This window comes from Echinops telfairi, unplaced genomic scaffold (genome assembly GCF_000313985.2).
Source record: "Echinops telfairi isolate 266 unplaced genomic scaffold, ASM31398v2 ScPeMD7_20;HRSCAF=75, whole genome shotgun sequence".
Taxonomy (NCBI): domain Eukaryota; kingdom Metazoa; phylum Chordata; class Mammalia; order Afrosoricida; family Tenrecidae; genus Echinops; species Echinops telfairi.
The window spans coordinates 10,476,317-10,496,522 of record NW_022103917.1 but is presented as its reverse complement, the minus strand read 5'-3'; the positions used below and the strand labels follow the sequence as shown (position 1 = coordinate 10,496,522).

The following is a 20,206-nucleotide window of genomic DNA, read 5'->3' as shown; positions in this document are numbered from 1 at the left end:
ATCCATCCATTGTGTCAAGTACATTTGTACATTTGTTGCCATCATCATTTTCAAAACATTTTCTTTCTACTTGAGCCCTTGGTATCAGCTCCTCATTCTTTTCATATACTGAGCCGCTGTGCTTGCTGTCACCTAGGGGGTTTTCAGAACAAATAGGAACAATCTCCCCCTCCCAATTTCTTTCATTTTATTGAGGGCCTCATACGGCTCTTATCAAAATACATAAAGACGTCCATTGTGTCAAGCACATTTATCCCAGTTTCTCTTTCATTTTGCACTTAGGCGCAAGAGAAGTAGATAACCTTTTTTAAAGGGTATAATGTTCAAGGTAGACGTTTCTTAACTAGTGAAGCTAAATTATTGTTGGGTTTTAAGATGCCTTCAAGGATATTTTTGGTTGAAGATAATCTCGGGCAGTAGTTTTAGGGGTTCACTCAGACTCTGGCTCTAGGAAGGCCAGCTTCAGGAGAATTGGAAACTCGGTTCTGTATTTTCCTCCTTTTAAATCAAGCTGCGTCTCTAGAGTGCCTGATCCAAATGTTTGCTTGTGTGTACTATTACTCTGAAAGGCACCTTGCTTATTGCCCTTCATTTAAAAGGTGGCCATGTTTCCAAAAGCATTGAGCAAAGCAAAGCTTGGAGATTTGGATTCCAGAAAAGCCGCAGTGCTTGGCCTCCTGGGAATTCTTTTACCTCTGACTCAACCACATGTGATCACAGGTGTCCCATCTCCACCCTCGGACCCCCGCCCCTCTCCCCACATAACAAGGACTCCACTTTTTCCAGTTCGCAAATTTTCATTCATCTTGCCCTTTACCCTGTATGAAATAGGGTGCGTGGCATTGGACTGTAATACCAAATTTCCCCAGCAGATGTCACCGTTAGGATCCGCGACAGTTGGAGTGTAATACCAAAATTCTACAGAAGATGTCACCATTGGACGTGTCTTACAAGATCAACCTATTACCATGCCTTACTCCCAAGTAGAGCTGTGGGTTTGGTAGTATTTTGGGGGAAGGATGCTGTTCATTCTTCATTCCAATTCTGTGAAACGCAGAGTTTTAAATTAATTAGAATAAAGGGCGTAGCCATTATTTCCTAAAGATGAAAAGGGATAGACACAGCTTTTTTTTTTTTTTTTAATCAGAAACCATGTTTAATCAGTTACTAAGTGTATGTTATGTTCTGTGAGGATCCTTGGTGGCGCAGTGGGTTGCCTGTTTAGCTGCTAACTGCAAGCTCATTAGGATGACACGGCTTTCTGTTCTCGTAAAGAGTTACAGTCTCAGAAACCCACAGGGGCAGTTCTACCCTTTACTAAAGGGTTGTCATCAGTCGGAATCAACTCAATGGAAGGGAACTTGTGTGTGTGTGTGTGTGTGTGTGTGTGTGTGTGTGTGTGCGCGCGCGCGCACAAGCATGTTTTGTGGGAGAAAGTTGAGGCTGCTAGCTCCAATAAAAACTTATATCATCAAAGACCGTAGGGCATATTTCTGTGCCTTTTAGGGTTGCTGTAAGTCACCGTTACCTTGATGGCAGCAGGGCTGCTGTAACTCATGTTGAATTTGCAAAACTGAACGCTTCGCCCTTTGTGCTCTTACAAAAATGGCACACTATAAAAAAATGAAAACACAAAACCCAAACCTGCCATCGAGTCAATTCCGACGCACAGTGCTCCATAGGACAGGCTAGACCTGTCCCCGTGGGTTGTGATGTGAAAATGTGTGATGGGAGCAGGTAGCCGCATCTTTCTCCTGTTGAGTGGCTGATAGGATTGAACCACTAACCTTGCAGTTAGCAATCCAATGGCACCCTATGGTGCATCAAAAAGTGAAGCGAATAAATGTCAAGAGTCTCACCAGCCCTCATTCACATTCAGGTAATTGCTGCCAGCCTTTGGTTTTGTTTTTAACTTGTGAACAACAAAAAGGGGCTTCATCGAAGACACAAGGTTCTCCTTGGTGTTTGTAATCACTGCTCGATGTGCGTATGTATACACTCCCTCTAAAAAATTCAAGCACCTACATAGGATTACATTATCTGAATACATTAAACTCATTTTAAAGGTTTCCTGTCAATGGGCATTTGGATTGCTTCCACTTTTTATTTTAAAAAAACCAAAACGATGCATTTGGTCCACATGCTCATAGGTGCCTTTGCATCCCAGTGAGCGTTTTTGTTTATTTACGTTTCACAGGGGCAGTTCCCTGCAGTGCAGTTGCGGTGTCCAGTGCACCCAGCCTTACGTTTCCCAAACAGGTTGTAGCGACCGGAGATCCTCACTAGCAAGAGGACTCAGAGGACTCAGGTCTGTGCTGTTGGGTAAAGAGGAGCTCAAAGCCCGGGAGTCTGTTCCGCTCCCGCCCCATTAGGACAGAGTAGAACAGCCCCCGTGGCTTCCCAAGGCTGTCAGTCTTGATGGGAGCAGACAGCCTCCTCTTTCTCCCATGCGCTCAAACGGCTGAGCCACCCAACTGGGAACTTCCCATGCCATCAGTAGGCAGGCATCAGCGGGGCTTTCTCCTCTGGGAATTGCCTCTTCCTGAGCTCTGGTTTCCTAGTGGGACCTGCTGTTGGAGCCCCCGGAGAGTCGGACTGTTCTTTACAGATCTTTTCTTGACATTTGGGGTTATGGCATGCTTTTATTTTGCCCGTTCTACCTAGAATGTGAAACTATTCTCCGACCATGTTTTTCCTCATAAACTGATGGCTTTATTTTTTGCATTTAGATTTTAATCCATCTGGAATTTCTTTTTGTGTATGCTGTGAGGTAGGGACGATAGTTTTACGTATTTCTTTCCTTTTTTTCCCTAAGTGGATAACTTAGTTGACTACACACCATTTATCAAGTAATTCATCTCTTCCTTACTGACTTGAAATACCATCTGGATCACATACTAAATCCATCGGTAGCTGGGTCTGTTTCTGGGCTCTCTTCTGTTCCTTAACCTTGACCTCACGGGTCTGGGGCTGTACCATTGGAAATGCTCTAGCCTTATGCCATGGTCGGTCTCTGTTGTGGCCAGTCCAAAGCCTCTTCCTTCCCCTGCTCCTTCGGCCCACTTTTCTATCTTGAATCCAGCCAAGTCACAGCTGTTGCCACCACCCCACCACCCCCGATGGTAGGTGTTGAGCATTGTATTTGGAAACTCCCACAAGGCTTTCTGCTGGATTCCGTGATGGCAGAAAACCAGGAACCTTCGGGGTGCACCTTCAATGACGGCTGCTCAGACCCGGGTTCCTGGACTGTGCCGACGATGGCTGGGGTCTGGGCTAGACGCAGAGGGACATGCTCTGGGGGTCGGGTATGGTACCCACCAGCCCTGCTGGCCATTTGCTTGACTCATGAGGATGGTACAGGGTCAGAACCAGGCACCTGGCATGCTAACAAACAACTTTCCTCTTGGGTCAGAGGTGGCCAAGACTGGAGATGGGGTGTGCCCCGTGTTTCAGACTCTCATAAAAACCTGCAAATCAAGCATAACCAATGAGGAATTTTCAATTTATACTAATCTCTAGCTGCGAGTTATAGAATCCTTCATTTCCAGAAACATGATTCTTCTAACTCATCTATCATTTAAAATAGACCATAATGTTGTAGACACTAAATAGATAACTGTTTAAAAATCTTCTAATTCCCATTTGATCACTTGAACTACGTGTGTATGTGTACGAATAGATACCAATTTTTTTTTCTTTCATTGTTTTACTAGAATGACCAGTCAACTGGGGACATAAAAGTAATTGGTGGAGATGACCTCTCAACTTTGACTGGAAAGGTACGTATCAGAAAAAGGATTCAAGAGAATACTTGGGCTCCTAAAGCATGGACAGCCAGCTCATTGGGGAGCCGGTGCAGTTACATAGTGTGATGCTATTCGCAGTGTACAAGGAAGCTTCCAGAAGTCCTTGGGAAGCCAAGACGGCAATGTTTTAATTCATTTCCCCCAAGAACTTTTTACCTAGGTCATCTTAGCCAAAAGTCAGTGGAATCCAACATTGAACTTCAAAGCCCAGGCTGTTTGTCTCCTGAGGATCTAATTTGAGATCCTTAAAGGCCAAGGGCTCCAGGAAAAAGAAAATGTTTTCAAAAGGATGATGGCAGCATGTGTACAAATATAGATGCATGTCATTCCTTAAAAGGTAGAGAAGCAGTTAAGGATTCAGATCCTAGCCCAGCACGTCTTACCAATGTGAACGATTTGTAGGGTGATGGCCCGACTTACCAGCAGGGCCCAGATTAGATTCCAGTGTTTCTGTCTCGAAATTCCCAGTACTCCTATCAAGCATGAGCACTGCCCCTGTGATCCAGTTACTGGTAGGCCTGTGACTTGGTGGGTGTGCTAGGATAGAGACATTGCCGAGAACCACACAGTCAGTTGGTGGGGAAGCGGTGTCTAATCCCTTAGTTGACTAATAGATCCAATTTTGCTAAAGAGCCCACTTTGCAAGGTCTTGTGAAAGGGGACAGATTGCTTGTGACGGAGTAGAGGCGAAGGGAGCTGGCTTCTGCATCACATGCGTCTTATCACCTCTGCCTTGTGAAGAAGGTACCCCGCCCCTATTCTGTAGAGTGACAGAGCGAGACCTTGAGCCCCCCCCCCCCCAAGTCTACACATGACGGGTCCCTCTGACTAGCCACACCGCCCTTTCTCATCAGGATATTAATGGGTTTGTCTCCTAATTCGAAATGGCCTGCAGCCTCAAAACACACTGGCACTGTGCCTTTTGACTGTCCCCACGTTCTGCATTTGTTTTATTTTCTCCTCCAGCACGAGCCCCGCCCCCCTTTTTTTTTTAAGTAAGAAGTCAGTTTTCCAGCTAAAACAACAGGCTCCTAGTGTAGGCTGCTGTGGTCTCTTGCCCGGCACTGTTTGACAAGACTTGCCGGGGAAAGTGCCAGCCAGGGTAAGACAGGGGGTATGGCTACCTTGGTTCCAGTTCTCTCTCTCTCTCTCTCTCTCTCTCTCTCTCTCTCTCTCTCTGTCAAACACAAACGAGCACGTGGATTTATTCTACACAAAACATGTTTAAACGTGTCTCCAGCCTCAGTGGGCGGCTGTAGACAAGTTCGTTCCGCAGCACGCTTGTTGCTTGTCTGTCTGGTTAGGGACCTTCACAAAAAGAGATCTATCTAGTCCAAACAGTGGCTTCGGAGGGCATCTGCTGGGCCAGCTCCATTTGAGGCAGAGAAGACAAGCTCGGAAGGTTATGTGGCCTGCAAGTTGGTTCTGACCCATAGCGACCTTCTCCACAACAGAACGAAACCCCGCCCGCTCCCGCACCATCCTCTGTGAGGCCCTTCCTCTCCTCATGTCACAATCAATTTGATTATCAGAAGATCACAGAGACTGGTTTGGGGGTGGGGTGGTGTCCAAAGGGGTCATCTGGGTAGATACACACAGCCATCACGAGTCCTGAAGGAAGTTTTCACAACATCCGAAACTATGTTAGTGAGAACAAGGCCAGTGAGTTTTTCCATGCCGCCCTGGGCAAATTTCCTTGGGAAACTTCCCCGCATCCATCTCGCAGCCCTGATCTTGCCCCTTCAGACTTGCTATTGTCCCTCACATGCGAAGAACATACACAAGAAACACAGCTTGAGTCTCTTGGAAGCCAAAGCTGCTGCTTTGGCGTGGGGTACATTGAACACAGAATTCTTGGGGGAAAGGTTAGAGAGCAGGAAACACTACCACTTCATATTTTTGTATTTTTGTTCAATAAAGGGTCCTGGAAATTCGATCTCCCCTCATCTATGAACTGTACTAGTATTATGTATATTGGAAAACACGTGCAAAAATATACAGTGAACACCACCCACCCCCCGCCATAAAAAAGGGAACAAAAATACTTCCACTGCCATCAAGCCAATTCTGACTTGCAACCCTATAAGGCAGGGTAGAACTGCCCCTGTGGATTTTTTTAGATTTTTACAGGAGTCCAAAGCCTCATCTTTCTGCTGCGGAACAGCTGCTGGTTTCGAACTGCTGACCTGTGGCTAACAGGACAATGCATAACCACTATGTTACCTGGGCTGCTTTTTTTTTACTCATAGTGACCCGATATCCAGTTTCTGAGACTGAATTTCTCTAGGAGCACACAGCCTCATCTGTCTCCCCAAAATTGGATGGGAGTTTTGAATTGCCCACCTTGGACAGTGAGCAGCCCAATGCGTATCCACGTATCCCACATGGCTATGGTCACCCAGGCTCTTTCAGAGCACACAAATTGACACTGTGAACCATGGTGAGGATTGCTGAGTCAGAACCAACTAACCACAGCCAAGCAGATCATCGGTTTTCCATTCGATAGTGCAGACACATTTTGGTTCAACTCCTGGAAGCCATCACCTCATTCACAATTTTTTAAAGATGTATGTTTTGTTGTTTTTTTAAATAAGTAAGATTAAACACTGCGTGGTATAGAAAATATTCTAAATTCCCTTCTTGCAATCCACTGGAGTTTGCATGCCCTGCCGCTGTGACCACTGTCTCAGGAGGAGAGAGAAGTGACAGTGCTAGGACAGAACTGTGTGTGCAATGCCACCTTCTTCCCGAAGGTGGCAGGAGTGAAAGGGCCCTGTTCTTGAGAGGAAACCCGGAGTTGCTCTTCCCAGCCATGACATCCTGAGAGAGAATTTAGGATCAGGATTTGCGGTCGGAGGGAGCTGTCTTGCCTGTGTTCATTTTAGTCTTTAAATGGACAGATTCAGAAAGGTTAGCTCACTTTGGGCTCCTGAGAAGGCCAGGATCCCTGGTGGTGCAGTGGTCAGGCACTGAGCTGCAGTCCGCATGGTCTGTAGTTTGGAACCACCAGCTGTTCCGAGGGAGAAAGACCCCGCTTTCTATTTCAGGAAACAGTTAGTCTCGGAAACCCACAGGGGGTCCCTACGAGTCAACTTTGACTCGATGGCAAGTTGGAGGCGGGTTTTATGGGGACAATTCACTGCGTGGGTCTGGAGTTACTATACGAGCAGAGACTAGACCTAGCAATGGAGACCTAGTGAGAATGCTCACAATTTTCTTCCAAGGTTTCCCCACCAGTGCAGGGTGTGCTGAAAGCCTCTTTCAAAATGCCCATGTGGGTCGAATTTTATTTTTGACAAATTCCACTGCTGTAAAACTTTCAGGATGAAAGAGTTCCAAATTCCAACAGATGGCCTGTTTGTTTGATAAGAGTCGCGGGTCTTAAAATAAGAATTTGCCTGACTCTTGAGGGTTTATGGTCTGATGTGACTTCTGTATAGAAACACTGACAGGCTCGCTGTACTAATTTCCGCTTCTTCTGTTCTTCCAGAATGTCCTGATTGTTGAGGTAAGTCCTGCATTTACTTGTTAACGTTCCAATGGCGGGCTTTGTGTGAGGCTGTTCTTATAAAGGAGTTGACACTAATGTAAACATGATTGTTTTCTGTCAGATTTTTTTTTTGTCCTTTATTTGCAAAGGCTTTCCCCCCTTGTCATTCGCCCTTTTCTTTTTGAGGTAAGATGTACTGAACATGACAATCAGCATTGTCATGTTGCATACCATTCTGTGCCTTTTAGCACATGCGCTCTGCTGCCTTCACTACCATCTGGTTCCAGAGTGGTCATCATGCCACTGGCAAACTCTCCAGACTCAAGAAGTAGTCTCCCAACACCCAAGGCCTTGGTGACCACCTACGGGCTTCCTGCCCTCATGGATCTGCCTATTATAGATATTTCACATAGGACTCTTAGTGACTTAGTGGTTAAGCCAGCTCAGTGGTTTGAAACCCATGGCTTCAAAGGCGAAAGATGAGGCTTTCTACTCCTATAAAGAGCAACGGCCTCAGAAATGCTTGCTCAGGGGTAGTTCTTCCCTGTCCTATAGGGTCACCATGAGTCAGTATCAAAGCGATGGCCGTGAGGTGAATGAGAGAGGTTTCATATGTAGACATACCCCAGATTCCTAGGAAGATCTGGTTTGAAGTGTGCAGATCTGTCAAATTCCATGCACATGGTCCTTATAGAAGCCTTTTTTTACATTGCTATAAAACTAGACTTTTAAGCTTTTTCAATGATTTAAAATGCTGTCTACATGGCAAGTCCAGACCCTTGGGATGAAGAATTGGTTGGTTTAATCATTTCAAATTGAGGACAAATTTACATAGCATTACATAGCATTAAAGGGTAAGTACAAGTTGTCCGGAATTGGCCGTAATAACCCGGGGAATGAATGAATCCCTGGGACATTCATAAACCAGGGATGTGCTGTACATGAAACGGTATAATGCTTGACCTTTTGTTCCTGGCGCCTTTCTCACTTAGCACAGTGTTTTCAGGGTTGGTCCACATGGCAGCTTGTATCCAAGCTCCACTTGGTTTGGTGGCCGGGCCTGGGGGGATGCGTTGTTTCGTGCACTCAACGGTCCATAGACATTTGGGTGGTTTCTGCCCTTTGGCTGTCACAGAGCATGTGGCTAGGAACATTCGTGCTCAGCCTTGTGTAGTTCCTTTGGGTATGCACCTAAGAGTGCAGTTAGTGTGTTTGATGGTACTTCTAGGTTTGTCTTTCTAAGGTGTTATAATGCGGCGGGGTTTATTTTATACACTTAAAATGTTATTCAGAGGAAAGGGCTAATAGGTTGGCTTTACCAGTCTACTAGGCATACTTTCATAGGTGTACACACACACACACACACACACACACACACACACACACGAATCTTTAAATTTTAATCTTATGTTTTTGCTTCCCGAAAGCCAAACAAGTTTGATAGTGCCTGCCTAGGTAAGCCCATTCCTGGGCTGGTTTTTCCAAGTTTGAACGGGGGTGACTTGGTACAGAGACATTACAGTGTCGGTACCTGGCTCCTCATCCATTACCTTGTTTGCTGAGCTTGCCTTCTAGATAGACCTGACACCAAACTTGTTCAGGGCTCTGGGTTCCACCAATGAGGAGCACAGGAGAAAAGACAGGCCATTTTTTGGGTCTGTTCAGCTGGCACATACCTGTTCCCCATGAGGTTCCTCTGGTACCCAAGCGTGATCCCAGGAGCTTTTGGGAATTGCCCCTTTTGGGGCCACGTGCGATGGAGCCTCGTGTTACCTCCTGAGGGAACTAGATGTAGGCTGCTTACAGAGGACCTCCATCCTCAGAGGCTAAAGGTGGGAGGGGCTGAGAGATGACAGGAGACTCCCCACTTTAGTGGGGACCCACCTGGCCCCTGGAATGGAATGTAAAAGTTGGCTTAGGAGGTTGATTTTGTGCCTCCACTGCCCAGGGTCACCGAGTTAGCAATGACTCCGTGTGAGTAGATTTGGTTTGGGCGGCCCAGGGTTTGGCGGGTGACTGATGGGATTAGCCATCCCTGCCACCAGCACTGTAATGTGTGAGGAGAAGGGAGCTGAGAGAAGAAAGAGTAAGCGGTGCCCTGTCCCAGCGTTGCAGGTTCAGGATGTTTCCAGGCTGGACAGGACTCGGACCTTGGTCCATTGAAATCAATAGATACATTGTTCGCCTGGAATTGGGGTTTTGAGGACACCCTCCATCGCCCTTTTATTTTCAGAGTTTTTATTACGCTTAAACTTATTTTCAAATTACAACACATAGTTTCCAAGCTGGGGGCTGTGGTCAGTCAGCCTGAGGCATGGCAGCCACCTATAGAAGGGCGCTGTACTCCCAGCAGCCCTGCCCCCGCCCCCCTGCTGCCTCACAGGTGACCCCAGACTGGCACGGCGTGCAGCAGCAGATACTTGCCTCTTGTCCCCTGTTCGCTGGGCCCTCTTTGTGGCAGAAGTCAGGGGGATGCTGCTGCTGGCACTGCAGCAGAGGGGCCCACGTTTCTGCTGGCCGGTCCCAGGGCACCTGTACAGGTCCAGCACATGGCCCTCTGTTGAGTCCTGCCACTACACACAGATTGGGTCCAGGTCCGTGAACCAAAACGAAACTCAAAATTCACTGCTCTGGGCCCCATTCGGACTCACGGGGCCCCTGTAGGACAAGACTGAACAGCCCTGGTGGGTTTCCAAGCTGTAACTTTATGGGCGTAGAAAGCCTCATCTTTCTCCCGCAGAGTGGCTGGTGCTGGCCAAAGGCATTTTCCACCTCAGAATCCTGCCCCACTGTGGTGGCTGCAGTGCCCATAGGCCCTGCTTTGGAGAAGGTGGCATTGTATGTTGAAAGGGTGCAGGGCTGTAGTGTAGGAAGCATTTCCCCAAGGAGAGAGTTTTTGTTTTGAAGAATGTCCTCCTTTCGACTCCTGTCGAGGGCTAGGGGTGCAGAGAATTAGCCTTCACTAGGGCTGCTGTCTGCAAGGCGGGTGAGCAACCCGCTGCCCTCCCTCCTTTCAACTCCTCAGGAGAGCACCAAAGACAGTCTGCTCCCCTGGCTCTTGGCTGTTCAGAATCCCTACCAGGTTGCTGGGCTGGGCGTCAGAATCAACTCAAGGGTAGTGGGCTTGTCTCCCCACGCCCACTAAATTTCACATAGCAAAGCCTTCCTCATTCGGCCTCAGTAGGGAGCCCTTGGTGAGTTGGGCTGCTCACTGCAAGGCCAGCAGTTATCCCGAAACCACTAGCCTCTCCATTGGAAAAAGATGTGGCTTTCTATTCCTGTAAAGAGTTACGGCGGTCTCAGAAAGCCACAGGGGCAGTTCTACCCTGTCATCCTAGAGGGTGGCTGTGGGTCCACATGGACTCCGGCAGTGAGTTTGGGTTTTGGAAGAGAGGGTTCTGTTGAAGGTGGTATCAAACTGTGCTTCTCAAGGTGTAGTCTGATGGTGTGGGGCGAAGCCCTATCTTGAGCTGACAGGACAAATTCGAGACTCTCTTCCCGAACAAAAGGCAGCTTGAAAAACTAGGTGGTGATGATGTAAATTTTCTGTAAGTGAAGTGGCATAAAGCAAACTTCTAAAAAGTGAGGGAAATAAAAAATAAATTAATAAACAGAGAGGGGAAGCCCGTACATGCTGTAAAGCTTCATGGTCATGCCATTTTGGAAGCCCAAAGCCCCGGTGGCATTGTGGGTTGGCAGGTCAAACCCAGCAGGTGCTCTGTGGAGGCCGGCTAAGCCTCTTTGCTCCCATAAAGATGTATAGTCTCTGAGACCCAAAGGGGCAGTTTTCCGTGCATGTGTACGCCGGCGTGCTTACGGTCCCACTGGCTGTCACAGCCAGCCTCCTGGTGTCTGTAGAACCCAGTGCTGGGCACCGGCGTGCTCACAGTTTGCTGAGGGCCACAGGGTGTACAGGCTCCCGGTCGCCTCTGGGTCTTTCTTGCGGTGACAAGACGGTGCCCTGCGCCATGGGGCGGTGGTGGGCTGGTGCAATGACCCCGACATGACAGCTGTCCTCTCTTTCAGGATATCATTGACACTGGCAAAACCATGCAAACCCTGCTCTCCCTGGTCAAGCAGCATAACCCAAAGATGGTCAAGGTGGCCAGGTAGGTGGGCCACTTCCTGCAGGGTCTTCCTCCTCATTTGCCGGAGGACAGAGTGATGCTTTCTTCTGAAGGGCAGATGTTCTCGACTTCCCGTTGTCAGGGACGTAGTGGGGCTCCACTAAGACTCGGTGAACGTTCCTCCTCACAAGGCTCCTCTTTGCAGTCATCTGGCCAGGAGCGCTCTGTAGCTAGCTGTTTGTGTCAGCTTGTCCTGGGGAGCATGGCAGAGGATTTCAGGTTGCTTTACGTCGGTGACAGAGTCCTGGGCTGTTCATTGAAAGGTCGGTGCTTCAAACCCACCAGCCTGCTGTGTGGGACAAAGACATGACTGCCCGCTTCCGTAAAGATGCACAACCTCTATAAGCCTCTGGGGGGCAGCTCTCCTCCGTCCCAAGTTAGAGCTGCCTCCCCCGGTGAGGTTGAAGTGGCGACTGTGACAGTTTATAGATAGACACTGAAGCACAGAGCTCAGGAGGCATCGCGGTGGGATCTGAGGAGCCATAAGACACTTGCCTTAGGGTTCATACTGGCACCACCCAACATTTTTGCATGGTAGGGTAAGGCGGCCAGTGGCAATAGAGGCGGACACATCTGACCTCCTATGGCTATTATTATTGCTGTGAGGTAGGGAACAGAGAAGCCTCCATCCTCTTTCCATTTTCTGACACCAACTGTCCTATGATGTGGAGAGGAGCCTTGGTAGTGTAGTGGTCACATGCTGGGCTGCTAACCGCATGGTTAATAGTTCGAGGCCACCAGCCCACTCTGAGGGAGAAAGGTGAGGCTTTCTACTCCTTGGAAGAGTTAGTCTGGAAGCCCACAGGAGCATTTCCACCCTGTCCTATAGGGTAACAGTGAGTTTGTTTTGTGGTTTTCTACACGGTTTTTGCTGGTTTTATGTTTTGTTTTGTTTGTATTGGAGCCCTGGTGACTTGTGGGTTACACTTTGGGCTGATAATTACAAGGTCAGCAGTTCAATCCAACCTCCACCCCTCCCAGCCCCAGCTGTCCTGTGGGCAAAAGGTGAGGTTGTTTGCTCCCAGAAAGAGTTACAGCGTGGGAAACCCACGGGGTCGCTATGAGTTAGCATGGTCTCAGTGGCCCCGAATGAGTTAAATCCAGAGCTACTGACTGATGGAATTGGAAGGTTGTGCAACCTCTCTACAAATCAATTGGCCAGTTTTTTTGTATAAAGTGATGCGCTCAGGTACCATCTGACCCAGCATTGGCGCTCTCGAGCCTTTGCCTCAGAGAAATGAAAACATATTGGCTATTAAAAGCACAGAAGCAAACCCCTGCCAGACATAGGAGCAGGGAGCGGAAGGGAAGCCTGGCGGCGGCGAAGGCCAGGGCCAAACCACCTGTGCACCTGTAAAAACTTGACTTGGAAATGGTTGTGTGTTAGATATATGAGGGACCTTCAAAGAGAGCCTGGGCAAATTCCATGTGTTTTCATTCCATTGTCCCACAACTTTTTAAAGCTCCCCAGGTCTTTACGGTGACTATCTCCCCCAGCCCACCACACCCCACTAAATAGGAAAAAAAGTTCCAAATGGCATTCAGTTCCTAGCTTTGGGGTTTAAGGGTCGTGGCTTCATGAGACACCTCTGGTTGCTGGCTTAGTAGCATGCTCCAAGTTCATTGAATCGAGCCTTGGAAACTTGTTAAGCAGCCATCCAAGGCCCACTACTTGGTCTGGATTCACCTGGAGCCGCCGAGGAAGGAGAGTCAGGAATAAAGGGAGATGAAACAGTAGGAGGAGAGGTATGTTATGTAAAGCTAAGTGCCTCCTTTGAACAACTGACTCCTTTGCAAGGAGACCAGGCACACTAGGCGGATGCTCACTACCACTGCTCCACACTGGGATCAAAGATTCCACAGAAGACTCCTGAGCAAAGCCGGGGAAATGCAGAACGGACTTCAAATTCCCATGGACGCGAGACTTTGTGGAGGCTGGATGGACCCCTGAATGATTGCCCTGCGAAAACGCTTACACGTTGCATTAAAAATATCCCTATCTTTAGGGGGACGTGAGGTTAAAGATGAAAATGAGTGCAGCACGCCGAGAATTTCATTGGTGTCCCTGGGCCGTCCGTGTCGAAATGGCTGGATTCCTTTTTATGTCTGCATTCCATGGCATGCCTGGAGCCTGTTGTCATTAGTTAATGGTATTTGGGTGGTGTTTGCCCTCTGGCGATCAGTGACATCTTTTCTGCAATGTTCCCGACTGAGTTCATGTGGAACAGGGCAGGGGACGGTTAGTGGTTTGGCTCTGGCACGTTTGGTATACAGGAAGCAATCCGTCCTTACATCTAATTTGTAGATAAGTCGGAACAAATTAAGGTGACCAGACGTCCCGCTTTTGGCAGGACAGTCCCGATCTTTAACAATTTGTCCGGGGTCCTGCGGCGTCTTGAAAAAGTTCCGGTTTTTTTTAAAAGAATGAACGTGCACAACAAGCTAGGGTTTTCGGCTGCCATGTAGCTATTTCGCCAGGATAGGTTTTATCAATGGTGTTCCGCTTTACTTAAACAATGTTAAAATCTGGTCACCTTAAACAAAGTGTGTATGTTTTTTACCTTTTGCAGGCTTGCGAAGCAGCTTCCTGGCTAGTGGAGGCGATTGTGGTGAAGAATCTGTCAAGTGTAGGGGTTCACGGGTTGCAAAGACAGGGCAAGTAGGAGTTGGCCTTGAATCTGAGTGGTTGGTAACCCTGGCATTTTTCTTTATAAATTGAGTCAAGTGTATCCTGTTGCCAGTGATTGTAAGGGAATCATCAGGGGCTTAATTAGATGATCCCATAGAGTCTGCGATATGGGCCGGTGGTTTGTAACTGCGGCTGCCAGATTTCAGAACCTGCCAACCTCACGACCGTCTTACCACCAGAGAGCTGGGAGCAGGCTGGGTATTCATTCCACTTTATGTCCTTTTTTGTAACCCCCTCCCCCGGGGGGGTGGGTGTTTCTGAGACTCAGTCTGGTGGATGCATGCTTCAAAGTACCTTCTACCATCCACCTCCCACCCTCTTTTGAGGAGAAAAAAAAATTGTATTTAGAATTAACCAGCTAAGGGGGTGTGTGTTTGAGTGTGCTGTTGTTATTATGGTGGTGGCGATTTGTTTTTGTTTTGGGGCTGATAATTCTCAGCAGGGATTTGAACTGAGTGGAGCCCATGGTGGTGCCATGGTGAAAGCACCCCTGTTAACTAAAAGCTTTCTGGGACAAGCCCATGCTGAGGGAGGAATTATGAGGGAAGTCTGCTCGCATGAAGATTTACAGTCTTGGAGAACTCACCAAAGCAGCTCTGCTCTGGCAGGAAACAGCCGAGGCCAGCGAGCTGGAATGCTACAGCTCAGGAGCCTTGGTTAAGTGCTCAGCTTTAATGGAAACATTAGTGGTTCGAGCCCACCATACACTCCATGAGAGAAAGGTACGGTAGTGTGCTTTCCATTCTATAGGAGTGGAATCGATGGGTCATAATGGTGAGTTTATGTTGAATTCTTTTTGGCAATGGCTCTCTGCCCAGAATCAATGCAAGCTTACGCAAACTCATTATCGACGAGTTGATGTCGACTCATTGTGACTCCCTCGGCCAGAGTAGAAGGCCTCCTGGGGGTGGCCCAGACTGCCAGTCTTTCTCCTTCTCAGCAACCGGTGGGTTCAAACCCCTGACCTTGCAACCAGTTAGCAGCACATTGAGTAATCCACTGTGTCCCCAGTACAGACGACAGCTCAGAACCCCTCAGAGGTAGCCCGGTGCTGAACTAACGGGTCATGGAGTTGGTGTTGACTCATGGGCCTGGGTGCCCTTCTGTGGAGGGTGTTCGTGGGGGGCGCCGCTCTTGACCCAAAGCACCTCAGCGCTCCAGTCCCTTGCCTGCCCGGGGGCGCATTTGAGCTGCCTGCCTGATGCTAAATGCAGAAGCAGCCATGTCTGCCAAGGACCTGTCTTCTCGTTGTCAATGCCCCGGAGCGTGTCTGTGTGTCACATGTCACTTTCTGTACTTCACAGCTTGCTGGTGAAACGGACTCCTCGAAGCGTTGGCTATAGACCAGACTGTAAGTGCACTCCTTGTTCACCGTTGAAACGTGTACCCTACATAGGTTCTGTGTGCAGTGGCTTTAGTTACTTGGGGCCCATTGGCATGGTAAGAGATGGCAGCGACAGGGATGCTGCCTGTGCCTAAAGGATGCTTTGTGCTTCCTTTCCAGTTGTTGGCTTTGAAATTCCAGACAAGTTTGTGGTGGGCTACGCCCTGGACTACAATGAATACTTCAGGGACTTGAATGTAAGTATCATTGCTGCTGCGCCTTCTTTAATTCAAAGTGTGCCCAGCCCATAGACAGCAAATCCCAACGAGAAGAATTAGCCCATCTTTGCAGACGCTCATCATGCAACCTGACCTGAGTGGTGGTTCTCAGGAACCCCCATGTTCTTAGGATGACAACTCGGCCAAGGTAGGGTGGCACTCCTTACTGGCTACAAGAGCCAAACAGCTCAAATAGAGAACGGCCCCACGGTAATGATGGCTGCGCCTCTTAAGGCAGAAATCAACGAACGAGCTTAAAGTTTCAAGGCACTTGCCTTCAGATACTCCCTGATTGTTGGGAGTTCCCAGTAAGCATCGGGACACTCGGGAACCCGATCGAGCACAGGTTCTCCACCTTCCTCATGCCTCGACCCTTTAGTACAGTTCCTCATGTTGTGACGACCCCTCCACCCCAACCATACAATTATTTTCATTGCTACTTCATCACTGTAACTCTGCTACTGTTATGAACGGGCAACACCTGTGAAAGAGCCGTTTGACCCCCCCAAAGGGTCATGACCCACAGGCTGAGAACTGCTGCGATTAGAGGGAGATAAGTGGGGGTGGTGGAGGAGGGCAGGGACTGATTCTTGTCAGAGAAGAGAAGATACTGTTCTTCATGCCGTACATTCCACACACCAGCTTGTCTAATGTGCCTTTTTGGATTGTTCTCTTGCAGCATGTCTGCGTCATCAGCGAAACTGGAAAAGCAAAATACAAAGCATAAACGGAGTTGAGCTGTACGCCCGAGCGCCGCCAGGTCGGGCGCGCCCCCTCCCCCAACCACCCCCAATGCAAAATGGTCACCGTTTCCAGTCCCAAGACCCCCTGCTTACTTAGTAGTGCTTCCCTGCATGCCCCTTCTCCGAGCGCCCTCGGGCCTGACCCTTAGAAGACACTTTATGGAGGTGATCGTTTCTCTTTGGGGTTGGCTTATTGTGTGACTTGGGAGAGTCTCCGAAACCATGCCACTACGGGAAGAAAACAAAATTGTCCCCGTCAGATACATTGAAGAGAGATCTATTCGTTTTTTTAATTGGTATTTTACTTTTTTAATTAAAGATAGCCCAGAAGTGATTGATTCATGGTCCTCAGACTACTGGGTCGTTGGGGGAGGTTAGAGACAGCCAGTTTGCGTATCGGTGACAGACCCTGAGCCGCTTGGTTGTGGCCAGGCTCCTTAGGGGCCCCGGTGACTTGTAGCAGTGTGTCAGCGGGAGTGACTGAGTTGTCCCACTTGTTCAGATTGTTTCCGGTGAGCCTTTGTCAACAGTTGCTTTTAAATAAATAAATACATTGACGAAGAAAAGACCTCTTGCCTAAAAATCCTTCCAACAAAAGGCTGACTGTAGTTTAAACATAAATGGTGTTCCTATAATTTCTCTACAAGTTTACCTCCTATTGTTTTTCTCCTGATGATTTCCCACCCCCACCCCTTGTCTCTTATGTTTTTACTAGTTATTTTACTTGTCCTCGTTACCACCAACCATAGTAAATGCTGATGGTCTGGTAGAGCTATCAGATTTCTTTCCTGGGGTAGGAGCCCTGGTAGCAGTAATGGTTATGCATTGGACTGAGATCCTAAAAGTCAGCGGTTCGAAACCACCAGACGCTGTGTGGAAGAAAGAAGGGGCATTCTTCTTCCATAACAAGTGACAGTCCCAGAAGCTCACAGGGGTAGTTCAGCCTTGCACTATAGGGTCACTATTCGCTGGCAGTGAACTTGGTGTGGGTTTTCAGAACCCCAGTGGTGTAAGGAGTTATGCCTCAGGCTGCTAGCCATTGGGCAGCAGTTCGAACCTCCTGGTGGCTCTACTTCCTGCTCCTGTAAAGATTCACAGCCTTGGAAACTCATAAGAGCACTTCTTGGTTTTATAGGGTCACCAGGAATTACAGTCAACTCCATGGCAGTAGGTCTCAGTAGGTTCGCTTTGGTTTTGAGTTTTCAGAGCCTTTCCATTTCAAACCCTGGGGATGTTGGATTACATTTTGCTCAGCCCATGTCTAGGTCCCCTGGTGACTAAGTGGCGAAGTGTTCCGCCATTAATCAACAGCTCTAACCCACCAGATGTGCCATGGTGCCCTTAGCAGGAACAGTTCTCTGTCTTGTAGGGGCAGTGGGTGGACGTCCCATAAAGATCACACTGTGGGAGCCCTCCGAGGGACAGTTCTGTGTCCTATAGGGGCAGTGGGTGGGCATGCTAACATGGTCTGGCCGCCTCTGGGCACAATCTAGGTCACAAGCTCCACTCCACCTATCTCAGCTGATGGCACTCTAAACTTTCCAGCAAGTCACTAAGCTCCCCTAAGTGGGTGTCAGCCTCTCGTCTTCTCAGAGCCCCTATCCAATCTGTCAGGAAATCCCAGGACACTTCCTGGAATGTAGACCCAGAATCTAGGTTTGTGTGACAGGAATCCTGTGGTTGACTGACAGACCTTCAGGTACATAGCTGAAATGACAATGCCATGGCTGTGCTGGTTGGTACCTGAAAGTTCATCACTCTGGGCTTTTTTGTCTGCTGGACATTTTCCATACCAGAGAAAAGAAAGACACTAGAATCAGTTCACTTTGCGCTTCTCCAGTAGGACTGCCTGTTCCTTGCCACCGTCACCTCCCAGACCACTGCTGGGCAGATCTGCGGTTTCTACCTTGTGTTCCTGTGACCTCAGCCACGTAGGCCCTGCACACCCCTTCTGCCTACCTTGCCTCATGATGGCCCACCTGGCCTGAGTTCATGACCCCACCCACTTCCTCTCTGACCTCATTCCTTAAACTAGTCAGAAAAACTGGTCTTACTGCCATCCCGGCAACTGGTTTCTTGAGGGTCTACCTGCCCCACCCGATTGAGACTGTAAACTGCTCCCCACAGCTGATGCTACTTGCCCTCCTTTTTTCCCCCCACTCACGTGTGTCACCAGTTAGGTCCAAGCACATACCACTTACCATTTTGGTAGGTTGAAATGGTTGGTTGGTAGCAGGCTTGAGTGGTGTGATCCAATGACATGCCACATCTCCCTTGTCTTTATTGCTCTCCCACCCTCTCTCGATGGTAAGCTCCCTGTGGAGGCAGACCTGGTGTCTTGCTCATTGATGGATCGCGGGTGCCATGATGGAGGCCTAGGGAACGAGAGTTGAAATAGCCATTGGTTGACTGGAGAGCAAAGAGCTCTGGCCCAGCGCTGGCTTAGACGGTCATGAACCTGGCTTGTCAGGTGTGTGCCATCGAGCATGAAAGGGAGTTCAACTGCTTTCTCACTGGTTCATGAGGATAATGCTGTTCATGGGCTTAATGTGAAAATGAGATACAGTAATTCGGTAGAACAGCAGGTTGGGCAGGCAGCACACTGTCAACAATTGTTGATGCGGGCAAGGGAGATGTTCTGAGGAGTTCAGCCCACAGTTAGTAACTGGGAGGGCTGAGATGGAAACCGGGATCTTTCTGATTCTTTTCCACAGTAAGACAAAGCTAATTCTCCCTCAGTTGATAAACTGAACGAGATACCTAGCTAAGAGCCGAGAATAAGAGACTTCTGAGAAGGACAATGAATTCTATGCGTGTGGGTATGTGGAAGATACCCGTAAATGATAAAACAATGAAGATGATCACATCTGAAATTGGAGGGGAAATGACACTTCGTTAGTGCAAACTCATGAACTATGTCAGTAATTGCTAGCTACTATTGAATCATTACTATATACAATGGAAGTGTGCGGGTAAGCACACTTGAGTGGGTGTGTTTTGGGTTATTTATTACCCTATTTTGGGCATGGTAGTTACACATTGGGCTGCTAACTCCAAGGTCAGGCGTTTGAAACCACCAGCCACTCAGGAGAAAGAGGAGACGTTCTATTCCTGTAAATAGTTATAGCCTTGTCACCCCGCAGGGCCAGGTTTGCCTCGGGGCTCCTCGGTACTGCCAGTTCAGCCATTTGGTTTAGTGTCCAGCAGGTTCCAGAGTCCTAACAGCGTTGGTTCCAATGGCAACCGTGTCATAATTGTTTGGGTGGACGCATGGATCTCTGGGGTTTCCTCTGCCATTTTATGCGATGTCACTCTCGGATCCTGCCCTCCGAGTTCGTTGCCCCATTCCCTTATAATGCCCGTCTCCGGGGTGGAAACGCGCCGGTGCCATAGCAGACAGGATTGAACCCGTGAAAGACGGTCATTGCGAATGCCCTGTCAACATCAGCTCTTTGAAGTCCGAGCTGATCTTGAAGAAGAACGTCAGCAGACCTCCTCGAGGAAAGCATCTCCCTGCTAGCGCCACAAGATGAATCGCAGCGTTTCTCTAATGGGGTCGTCCCATTTTTCTCCCGGCTCAATTTACAGGGCCATGAACAACTTCAGACAAAGTAACATTCTGGCAAGAAGGAATGTGTGTGCCCTTTGCCATTTTTCTTTTTTAACATTTTATTAGGGGCTCATACAACTGTTATCCCAATCCATACACACATCAATTGTGTAAAGCGCATTTGTACATCGTTTCTCAA

At 48.5% G+C, this 20,206-nt stretch overlaps 1 protein-coding gene across 1 annotated transcript in view; it reads left to right on the top strand.

The window, feature by feature from the left end:
• Positions 1–17,023, top strand: part of HPRT1 (hypoxanthine phosphoribosyltransferase 1) — a 40,670-nt gene extending 23,647 nt beyond the window's left edge. The window contains exons 4-9 of the mRNA XM_004715363.4: positions 3,714–3,779; positions 7,297–7,314; positions 11,323–11,405; positions 15,417–15,463; positions 15,617–15,693; positions 16,394–17,023. Of these exons, the coding sequence (XP_004715420.1) occupies positions 3,714–3,779; positions 7,297–7,314; positions 11,323–11,405; positions 15,417–15,463; positions 15,617–15,693; positions 16,394–16,441 (339 nt within the window). The 3' untranslated portion in view covers positions 16,442–17,023. The remainder of the gene's footprint in view (positions 1–3,713; positions 3,780–7,296; positions 7,315–11,322; positions 11,406–15,416; positions 15,464–15,616; positions 15,694–16,393) is intronic.
• The last annotated feature ends 3,183 nt before the right edge of the window (positions 17,024–20,206 follow it).